Below are 12,168 nucleotides of genomic sequence, written 5' to 3' on the forward strand. Positions count from 1 at the left end.
TTTTATTCATAATTGTGTGGGGTTTTTCCCTAATGTGGCATGTTTAGTTTTCTTAGAGAGGTGTACTCACTCTGACTGTTTACTGGTGAGTCTTTGTCTTTCACTTTTTGTATTTTTGTGCACTTTGCTTGATGATTTTTTTTTCACGTCCTGGATTTGAGGATTGTTTTTATAGGGGATTGTTTTGTGTTATTCCTGGAATTAAATACTTCATTAATTATTCATTAGTTTTCCTTTGACCTATCAGTGCGTTATTCTTCCCTGCCTGGTATTTTTTCTTTAACCTACCCTAGAAACCTTTGTAGGACTGCCACTTTAAAAAAAAACAAACATTTTTTTTGTAAATTGTTTTCTCCACAAAATTTTGAATCAAAAAGACTTTGGGACTGGGACATTAAATAATTTTACATTTGAATTTAATAAAAGTAATTCTGTTTTTTTATCAGTTACTTACCAGTAATTATATAATTTCATTTACATTTAATGAATAATTTGATTTAAATTGAATTATTTAATTAAGTGGTTTTGAATTATTTAAGTAATCATTTAAAGTGTAATTAATATTAAAACATTTAATAAAAAATAAATTTTAATTAGACTGATAATAAATACATAAGTATTTTTTTAAACCATTAAAGTCAATAATTTTATATTTTCATTGAATTCAAGAAACAACTATTTTAGAATTCATCATTTAATTAATTAATTAATTATTTCAAATGTAAGTTATAACCATTTAATTAATGAATTGTATTCATAACTGAATGAATAAATTATTTAATACATTTTGTTTTCATTGATGTTTTCCTTCAATTGATATCAAACTTCAATTTGTCTGTCCTGCATTTATTTATTTTTTACGCTACAGCTAAATAATAAGTAATAATTATAAAAACATATCGAGGGGTTTGGCAAGAAACAGTAAATGACAATAAGCCAAAAGAGGGCACAACCATTCCATACTCCAATCAATACTGAGAATCACTGCCCATATACTGCCATCACAACAAATGTTTGGACAACTTGTTTTGCAAGGATGATGAATTATGCATTGAAACAATCTGTTGAGCGGTCCAGCAGCTGGACTTGTGTTAGCTACAGCTGATGTTTATTTCTGTTGCCATATATGGTAAACACAGATGAGTAAAACCCACTCCGATTTTGAGCTAAAATAAACCTGCATGTTTTTCAACAGACACAAAGTCATGGCACAAGTATGCCTCTGGAGACGGAGGATGAACCAGGCACATCTCAGGCCCCAGACTCAGGTGAGAGGTGAAAACAGACGGCAGTGTTGTGAAGAAGCTAAAAGGGTTTCCACATGACTTCATCCGGCTACTGACTTTATTTACAACACAGTGTTTATCCCTCATCAAGATCATTTTGCAAACATCCCAGTGGTGTTTCAGTATGTCCTACTTGTTCTCAGTGTAACTCAAGAGTGTCGATAATTAGGTGCCATATTATCTTACATGTGGACTAACAGACTAACACTAAATCACGATAATGCTGAGTTGTTTACATCAGGGGTGTCAAACTTGCGGCCCGTGGCCAGACCATTTTTTGAGGTCCAGTATTTAAAGGGGACTCCAGTATATGCAGCAGGTTCCTCCAACTGCCAGGACACACAGGGAAATAAATGAGGGGTTACTAGAGACTACAAATAACGTTGTGAACACCAAAATGGCAACATGAAACAGGTAAGTAAACACACATAGCGTAAGTACTACTACTATGGGGAATAAAAAACAAAAACTGCATTAACGCTAAACACGCAATGTTAGCTAGGCACGCCCAGCAACACTTCAACATATGGTATATTTTTATTATGTAATAATTCCAGGACTGTAGGTCCAACAGCCAACTACAATTACAGGTGGTCCTCCGGTTACGGTGTTCGTATTATGAGGTTCCGTCATTACAAACGCACTCCCATAAATGAATGAAAAACTCAGTTTTGGCCCGTGAACTCGGCTCGCTGGAGAGCTGGTTACAGCACACACAGCGGATGAATACGTGCTGCATGCTGCAAGGATGCGGTGTATGCCTCGCCTTGTGTGCTGCGGATGAACGCAGTGTGTGCATCATTCGCAGCTACACGGCGTGGAATGACATCGCTTATTTCTTAACTTTTTGTCTCCCAAGCGTAAGGCAGACTCTCCTGGTGGAAAAGTGCCACGGAAAAGAAAATGGAAGTGAAAACAAGAATGATAAATGCTCCCGAGAGAGGATAAACACCCATCATATTGACCGCACTTTTGGTCCTAACCTTTCAACTTTTGCGCACATCATTAAAGATAAAGATCGCATGCTTGAGCCTGTTTAACGATCTGCTCCTACGAAAGCGACAGTAAAAACTAAGCAGCCAGCGCAGGTTAAAAAAAGCACCTCAGCAATGTGACTACAATTGGGAAGCTCAGCTCGGCATGTTATTTGAAGTATTTTGCTGTTGACCTTAATTGGTTAGACACAAACCACTCAGACAGCTTCCTTCCACTTTGAGAAGTCTGCTTTTGTCCCAGGAACATTCTGTGCGGAGGTGTCACAACTCCTCCACTCCAGCCATGCGGATAGAGCACATGTCCCATTATGTAACAAGCGTCTTTTTTACCCAACTCTCTCCCCTCTTCTTCTCATCAATACCAATCGGTCACGTATTGCCCGCTGTTCAGACCACGTGCTGCCAGGACGTGAATTCAGGCTGACAGCAGAGCTGTGCTTCCAAAAGTGTCTCCATACCTTACGCAAGACCAATATGTGAAGTCAGTGGCCGAACATGAAAAATAATATCAAATCTTTACAGTAAAAATAATATTATAATAAACACCGGTTGAAAGGATTAGGAGGAAAAATAGCTAATATACCACATTTCTGTCAAGAAGAATCATCTGCTTTTGACATAACGAAGCATGTGGTCAGATGTTGTGTTAGCACACGATAAAGAAAAATCTGTCAGGAAAAACTGCCAGTTAAAACTGTGTCCAAAATAATAAACTGTAGGAACTACTGCTGTTCGAATCCCATCTGGAAGAAAATCCCCTGAGAAAATGGTTACTCTCTCAATACTGCTAATATCGCAAAGCAGATGCCCAGTAATAAATGTTTTTCTCGATGTGGTAAATTAGGAAAACCAAGGTTTTTCCTCACTTTCTCCAAATACGGTGGCACGTCTGCAACTGGCTACAAAGCAAGCACAGGGTAGTGTAATGTGTTGGTCGGATCTTTGAGGTAAATGATCGCAGTCGGCTCCGGACTACAGTCATATCGAGAGGAGTATTTGCTTTTTTTTTTACTCAAATTTTTGTAGCACTAACATACAAAAATAATAAACCATTGCAATAATGCGCTTTGTATATTAATTTTACATTTAACTTCATATTATTTTAGCTAATAACGTTTTGGATTATTTTGGTCGTAAATTTATTTAACGAACCAAAAAATCAGAGGAGACTTTTAAGAGCCAAGAGAGCTGGCTCTTTTTAGTTAGCCAAGTCTTACAAACCAGCTCTCCTAAAAGCACAGGGCCGGTGTCTAGACCAGGGGTCGGCACCTTCGGCCTCGGTGTTGTGGCTCCCTTCGCAATGCTTCAATATTCTTTTTAACACCCGAGTGGGGAAAATGCACATTTTTGAAAAGAGTTAAACATATCCGACTTTCTGTAAGACCATGAATGCATCATGGCTGAGTTCGGGCTGGTGATTGGAGGAGCGTGAGGAAGGGCGGGGCAGACGGTGTTTGCCTGCCTGCCTGAGTTCGTTTAGACGTGACACAGATGTCTTTTCACTCTGTGGTAAGCTAAGCATTAATATATCCCTCCCCCCCCAAAAAAGAAACATCTCAGGAGAAAAAAAAACACTTTTAATTCTGCAGGGACAGATTCCTTTGTCTTCTCTGCCAACGATGCTGGCATATATGCTTGATATGTGGCGAGAGACACTAAAAAACGTCAAAAGACATTTTCCAAGCACCCATTTTCTCAAAAGTAGTAATTTATCGGAAAGTAGACCTACACATGTAACAGTGGTCATTCCTGCAGGCTGATTGGCCACTGATTGATAATTAAGTCGAGCAGCGTTAGCCAGCGAGCTGAAAAAAGCAGGCTGTGAATTCACTGTGTTGCACATTTCTGAAGGTATCAGGTAGTGAGGTTTTAACCAACGTACTATCACAACCACACTAGTTGGCATCCGTTACACATGCTCGCTGTACTTGTGTTTGTTGTATTCCGTAAAGAGTTTAAAAGGGGTTATGTTTTGCAGCCCCAGACAATTTTTCTGTAGTGGGCGAGGGGGAAAAAATCTTTTGATTGTAAAGGTTGGCAAACCCTGGTCTAGACTCATCACCAAGCCTCTTAAAAAGCTCTAATTTTAACAGCATTTATAACCAACGTACCTTTCCACTCACGAAGCATACACATTTCTGAGAGAATTGCGCTGCCTAATTATTAAAATTTGGAGTTTTAACCAAATCCTAAAAAATGCTTTCCAAAAAAAGTATTATGCAGCAATAAGTCACTACTACTGAAACTCAAGCCAACCACTAACTGCCAGATAAAGATCCTTGGAACAGTGAAGCAACAGAGAGAGTGAAAGAAACATGAAAAGACCGAGGTCATTCCCTAAGAAAGCTGCTGACAGGCTTTGAATCATCCGTTCCTACCCTCGTCCTCACCTCGAACATCAAGCTGTCATTACAGACTCGCGGTGCCATCAGCTTTTGTTTATGTGAGCGTTAATATCCTATTTTAGGAAGTAAAAATAAAGAATCAATCAGTCATTGTGCGACAGGTGCAGCAGAGGACTGGGGGAGTTGTTGCGCCATTTGGACTTTGGATATGCGAATTATGCTGCACAGTAAAGGAAGCCAATATATATCCCAAAAGAACACACTAGCGCAGCAGTGACACCCTCGGATTGGCCCGCTCACATAGACATAAGCGATTGTTGGTATAACCAAAAATAGCCATTGTTTGCACATTTACATGTGACTTTGGCCAGAGACATGAAGAATGGGCAATTGATTGATTGATTGAACCTACAACAGTTTGTTGACATTCTCATTATTATTTTTGTGGATCTTTGTTCCTATATCAAAGTTTTGAAGGTAATGGCAGTTCCTTTCCTGATGCGCCTCCCACCCTTCTTCCTTTGTTTTTATTGATTTTAACATAAGCACAAATTTTCTTTTGCAAAAACACGCAAGCGATTATGATACTTCATATAAATGACCCCTTTTATGTCGACAAAAGCGATTGATTACATATGTCGATGTCAAGTGGACACTTTTTTTTAAACACACCCGCCGACCTTGAAGAAATTGTATTTTATATATCTATATATTTTGAAAAAAGCTACAAAAAAATGATACAAATTTAAAGAGCAAGCTTTGTGTTATTACTACTTCATAATATCAACATTTAAGCTTTTTCTTGTTATGTTATGATGTTATGTTATGTCCATGCCCCTTGGACACCCCTACGTGTCATCTCTGTGACCAACCACAGCTCTTGTTGACTATTTAGTTCCTTAGCGTCCCGTTGTGGGCAAACAGTGATAATTAAAGAGAGAATCCAAATTTAAAAATAAAAGGAGAAGGCGTTGTATACACACAGGAAATAATTTACCTCAAGCTGACCAATCACAGCCTAAACAGTCAGTGTTGCCGCAGCTGGAGGATTTTTTTTGGGGAGGGTGCATGTCACGCTACATGCAGAAACTGGTCAAATGCGTACCTGGAGAACAGCGCAGCATATTCGAGGGTCAAAATGCATGTAGTGTATGAAAAACGCACACATTTTGGTCTGTTTTAGTCATAAGAAGAACTCAATTGACCAGGACTTGATGAGTTGGTCGACTTAAACAGGTTCCACCATACATGGTTAGAATTAAACACTGGACATAAATATAGTAAAGAGGGGGGAATTTTCCAATTCAGTTTAAATTTCCTCAAAATTTGCCATCTGCATTTTTAAAATCAGACATTTCTTTTGTAAGGGTGCAAAAACTAGTGTTGTCGGGGTCTGGAGGTTGGGAACCATTGGAGTCAGACTAGATTAGGTGTGGCGCTTTGGTAAAAAAAAAATGTAAAGCAGCCTCCATAAACAAGAGACCATAGTCCAACAAGATTGATGAATTACTGTCATATTGTGTCATCGTGAACATAACCATCACCAACCCGATCCTCTCCAAGTTATTTGCACTGTTGGATGGGAAGAAACCCTCACATTTCTTGGTATATCTTCAAATGGCTGTCTAACTTGGCTCCATTGTCGTGACAACAATCTAAAACCAGTTTCAGTTCCTTCCAGACTGCGGTCTCAGAAAAACATTTCTATTCCTTATTAACTCGAGGGGAAAAGATGCTCTGTCCAAAGATATGACAAATGAGAGCAGATACCTGCCACACAGAGTTGTCACTGCGATGCTGACAGACTGCTGCCTAATATAGACGAGGCCAAACAAAAGCACGAGGCCTATCATAGTTGGCCAGTGGAACATCTTAAAATAGCAGAGTCTGTATCAAAATGAAGCAACAATATTCTCGTACAGACGCCCCAGGGAGCATGAGGTCACAGCACTAGACGAGAAGATCAGAAGTAGAAAGTAGAAGACTGTCTTGGGAGGGATTGTAGGCTTTTTAAAGGGGAATTCCAGTGTGTATTTGTCCAATTTCACATTGTCACGTCTAAAAACAGATAGTGATCAAACCTGACAAAATGTAAACGGGAATTATTGAAAGTGGCAACATGTTAAACACAGGAAGTGAACAAATTATCAATAACTGCTGGGACATGGAAAAGGGGTGTGATTACATGAACTCTGCTTCTACTTACTCCTTATCGAACATGTTGTTCGTGCTGTATGCTGTGTGCCATGCTGTAAGTGCAAATTGTGTAAATCATTAAGTGTAAATTATCCAATTGACAGCGCAATTCCCAAGTGGACCAGCTTGTGGGTCATTCGGAGAAGCAAAAAAAAAATAACCGGACAATACATTTCGTGAGCCCTGAGCACATTTCTGCAAAAATTCCTACCATAGTATAGACTCTGAATGCAACACTCTTCGAAACCCACAATGCAATGCTTTGCTGTGAATGTGAGTGGTGCCATACCGGTAGCAGCAGTAATGTGAGATTAACTCAAAACCAGTTCTTCCTCAATCCTAAAGCGCAAAATAGATGATGAAAAACGTTGGCTGAAACCTGCACGGACTGACAAATATGTTTTCGCCGTACTTTTCTGAGGGACCCCGGGAAAGAGAAGCAAAAGTGCAGAGTTTGATTGCATCTACCAACCGGAGCTGTAGCACAATGGTGTGACATGCACAGCTTAAAAGAGAGCAACAGCAACATCTCTTCGTATTTTATGGATTTTGTCATGGAAAAAAATGGCCCTTTACAGACTCTGAAACCGTTAAGAGAACGTATGCTGGCCGGCATAGATGGCACTTTGGCACTTAAAAGCATACCATTGTCAGACACCTCTCACATTGAAGAAGACGACTTGAAGAAGGCTGATGATGCATGGGATGAATCCACAGACAGAGCTGATACTGCACAATTATGCATATACGTCAGTTATTTCTCAGGAAAAGTTTCACAGAGGGATTGCTCTCCTTACTGGCTTTAAAAAGCCATACAACTGGCAAGTATTTGAACACATTTGTCAGATATAATCAGATTTAAAGGCGAAAAAATGAATACAACTTTGCTTTTGCTTTGTCATGACGTTATACGATTATTATTTATCATTACGTCCTGATTACTGACCGCTGGAAATGTCCGGCCCAGCCAGAGTTGTCTTACAAATCTGGTCCAACTGAATATGTAATTAAATATTACATCAGGCACTTAGTGTGTCTCGAGCAAAGTGAGCAATTTACCTGGTGCGTCACAGTAATGTATTCACTAACCGTAATGTATGTGACAGTGGTTGGCTCAGAATGTTTGTTTTGTTGGCCTAGTGATTCCTGTTTATGTTATGTACTTTTTAACCATATGGCATAACTTCATTAATTTACTGCAAAAAATAAAAATAAAAATTGTGAGATCCCAGTTTGAGATCACCACTGTTACATGAATGTAGTGTGTCACCTGTTAATAAGGGTCCCAAAAAGCAGCCTGATGGTCCTTTGAATATTCTCAGTGCAAAGCCAGCTCCACTGCTCTCTCATGAGTAGACACAGGATGTTCAAAGCTACGTCAGCCAATGCCATCTCAGCTTCATGGAAAACACATAAGTCATGCAAGTCAAATATAGCACTACAGTCGCACTTGAAAAGCTCATGTAAAATTTATAAACAGTTTGCAATAAAAACAAAACATCAGCTCAACGCATTATAAACTAGTGATTTAAAGTCACTACATTTTATAAATAAATCCTTCCGATTGGAAATATACTGCAGATATTTAGTACGACATGTATGATAAACAATTAATGGCTTGTAATTGTGCACCGAAGACGTTTGAAAGTCAAACGTTCATACAATATTTTTGTGAATAGTACAGTCACTGAACCTTTCAAGCAACAGTGGATGCACCTGCTGAAATCACCACCTCATTCATTAACCAACAGCGCCCTCAAGTGGATAGGCTATAATCCTGCATCTTTTGCCGACAAAATCTGTTGGAGTCGAGAGCTGAAATAATTCTCAACTAGTCAAAAATTACATTAAAATATGCAATACAATTAATGTCTGACCTGTTTTTTTAATTTTTAAGTACAATTGAGCAATATTTCAGTTTTAAGTGAAATGTCTGGTTTTGTGGTCTTAGTTCGTTAAATGTTGATATTTACTGTCATTTTAATGTATGCATATTTTGAACACAGGCAGTTATTTTCCTCCTCATTTCCTTAATAATATGCCTTAATAAATTCCTCTAAAATGCACTTTGGACACATGTAATTAGCCTGACATCTGTGGCAGAGCAAAGGACACTGAGGAGGCTCCTTTCCATCATGGACAACCAGCATCATCCAATGCACAACATCATCTCCCGACAGAAGAGCGGTTTCAGTGGCAGATTACTATCACTGCCCTGATCCACTGATAGAACGGGCGGACCATTCCTCCCCCACGCCATGCAACTTTTCAACACAACAGAGGGGGAGTGGTAAAACACACACAGGACTGGACATATTAGTTTCCTGTGAACTGTAAAGTACTGGAAGGTCTTAAATGTTTTTGTTCTGTATTGTTCCAGCTTTTGCTGTGTGATAATTATGGCAATTTGTTTGGGATTTTTTTTCATATCGGTGAATTTATTACTTATAATTTTATTTACATTACATTAAGGTATTTAAAAATACCATTCTGTTCAACTTGCATGTCACAGTATTTTGTAAAAATAAAAAGCCATTGTTATTGGACAAAATTTGTATTTTCCTTTTTTAAAATACCATTTCAGTACTGTTTAAGCGCCGGTCTCATTTCAAACGTAACAATTGGCACCCGTATCAGATGAAACAGTGGTGTGAAAAAGTGTTTGCCCCCTTCCTGATTTTTTTTTTTTTTCATGTTTGTCACACTTACTATAAATGTTTCAGATGATCAAACACATTTAAATATTAGTCAATGACAACACAACTGAACACAAAATGCAGTTTTTATATTAAATTTTTATGATTAAGGGAGAAAAAAAATCCAAACCTACATGTCCCTGTGTGAAAAACGAGGAAAAGGCTTCTTGAGATGTCATCTGTACTTCTGTGAAGAAGGTGTCGGACGTTTCGCTCCTCATCCGAAGAGCTTCGTCAGCGAACTAATAAGTGCTGGTAGCTTAGGCCTTAAATACAGTAAGAGTGGGCGGAATTGGTGTGCCAACACCCTTCTCCTATTGGTTCCTTACACTAAGCCTGGGCGGAGTAGTGGTATAATCCTATCCTGTTATTAACACCTCCGATAAAAGGGGAAGTGTCGCTCCCTGAATTGGGTATGAACGACTCTGATACTGGCTTGTTAGCATCTATTGTTCTGGCTCGGCCCTGGCTTCACCTCATTTGCAAGACTAAGAGCTGTGGGTTTTGGTCTCAGTAACCTGCTGAACACAGGGTCCAAATTAAACCTCAAACCACCATTCCGATTCAATGATGGGTTCTGTTGTTTGACAAAAATAGCTTCCTTTACTCCTCTTTCAAACCATCTGTTTTCTTTGGCCAAAATCTTTACCTCGCTGTCCTGAAAAGAGTGATTGGTAGCTTTCAGGTGTAGATGTACTGCTGATTGAGGACCACTAGAATTGTCCCTGCGATGTTGATAAAGCCTTTTTTGGAGCATTTGCTTAGTTTCCCCAATGTAGTGCTCTTTGCATTCCTCATCTTTACAGTGGATGAAATAGACCACATTGCTTTGTTTCTGGTTTGGAGCCTTGTCTTTAGGATGCACTAATTTTTGTCTCAGGGTATTTACTGGTTTGAAATAGGTAGGAATTTTGTGTTGCCATAAGATCCTCTGGAGTTTTTCGGAGACCCCCGCTACATAAGGGACTACCACTCCTCTCCTTTCTGCTTCTGTGGGCTTCTGGGTTTCTTTCCCTACTCTCTTCTTTTGACATTTGTTAAAAGCCAACCGTGGGTACCCACAGGTTGAGAGCGCTCTCTGGACATGTTGTGTCTCCTTTTTCTTTCCCTCAGCACTAGTTGGTATTTGTTCCGCTCTATGTTGGAGGGTCCTAATAACCCCTAGTTTATGTTGTAGTGGATGGTTTGATTCAAAAAGCAGGTATTGGTCAGTGTGTGTGGCCTTTCTAAAGACCTCTGTAAGTAGCTGTCTGTCCTTTCCTATAATTACCTTGCAGTCTAAGAAGGCTAGTTGGTTTTCTTTAGTGTCCTCGCGAGTAAATTTGATATTGGTGTCCACCGCATTGATGTGATCTGTGAAAGACTGAATTTCTTGTTTTTTGATTATGACAAAGGTGTCATCCATGTATCTAAACCAGTGCCTTGGTTTTGTCCCTGAGAAGGATGTGAGAGCCTGTTTCTCCATCTCTTCCATGTACAGATTCGCCACTATGACCACCTTTTATCGGAGGTGTTAATAACAGGATAGGATTATACCACTACTCCGCCCAGGCTTAGTGTAAGGAACCAATAGGAGAAGGGTGTTGGCACACCAATTCCGCCCACTCTTACTGTATTTAAGGCCTAAGCTACCAGCACTTATTAGTTCGCTGACGAAGCTCTTCGGATGAGGAGCGAAACGTCCGACACCTTCTTCACAGAAGTACAGATGACATCTCAAGAAGCCTTTTCCTCGATGGACAACTCCTGTACGACTGAGAGCCTACACAGACCCTGTGTGAAAAAGTAATTGCCTCCTAAACCTAATAACCGGTTGGGCCACCCTTAGCAGCAACAACTGCAATCAAGCCTTTGCGATAACTTGCAATAAGTCTCTTACAGCACTGTGGAGGAATTTTGGCCCACTCATCTTTGCAGAGTTGTTGTAATTCAGCCACATTGGAGGGCTTTTGAGCATGTACCGCCTCTTCAAAGTCACGCCACAGCATCTCAATAGCTAGGCCACTCCAAAGTCTTCATTTTGTTTTTCTTCAGCCATTCGGAGGAGGCTTTGCTGGTGTGTTTTGGATCATTGTCCTGCTGCAGAACCCAAGTTGGTTTCAGTTTGAGGTCACAAACAGATGGCCGGACATTCTCCTTTTGGATTTTTTGGAAGACAGCAGAATTTATGGTTCCGTTTATCACAGCAGGTCTTCCAGGTTCTGAAGCAGCAAAACAGCCCCAGACCATCACACTACCACCACCATATTTTACTGTTGGTATGATGTTCTTTTCCTGAAATGCGGCATTACTTTTTACGCCAGATGTAATGGGACACACGCCTTCCAAAATGTTCAACTTTTGTCTTGTCAGACCACAGAGTATTTTCCCAAAAACCTTGGGGATCATTAAGATGTTTTCTGGCAAAATTGAGACGAGCCTTAATGTTCTTTTTTGTTCAGCAGTAGTTTTCGTCTTGGAACTCTGCCATGCAGGCCGTCTTTCTTATGGTGGAGTCATGAACACTGACCTTAACTGAGGCAAGTGAGGCGTGTAGTGGTTTGGATGTTGTCGTGGCGTCTTTTGTGACCTCTGACTCGTTACTGCTCTCTTGCAGTAATTTTGGTTGGTCGGCCACTCCTGGGAAGGTTCACCACTGCTCCATGTTTTC

The 12,168-nt window shown here is 39.8% G+C and overlaps 1 protein-coding gene across 2 annotated transcripts in view; it reads right to left on the reverse strand.

Annotated features, from left to right (window-relative positions):
• LOC129190930 (sorting nexin-19-like) overlaps positions 1-12,168 on the reverse strand; it is a 36,984-nt gene that overhangs the window by 5,750 nt on the left and 19,066 nt on the right. For both annotated transcript variants that reach the window (XM_054793740.1, XM_054793739.1), the window contains exon 11: positions 8,093-8,219. In XM_054793740.1, the coding sequence (XP_054649715.1) occupies positions 8,093-8,219 (127 nt within the window). The remainder of the gene's footprint in view (positions 1-8,092; positions 8,220-12,168) is intronic.

The sequence above is a fragment of the Dunckerocampus dactyliophorus genome, chromosome 12, assembly GCF_027744805.1.
Source record: "Dunckerocampus dactyliophorus isolate RoL2022-P2 chromosome 12, RoL_Ddac_1.1, whole genome shotgun sequence".
Taxonomy (NCBI): Eukaryota; Metazoa; Chordata; class Actinopteri; order Syngnathiformes; family Syngnathidae; genus Dunckerocampus; species Dunckerocampus dactyliophorus.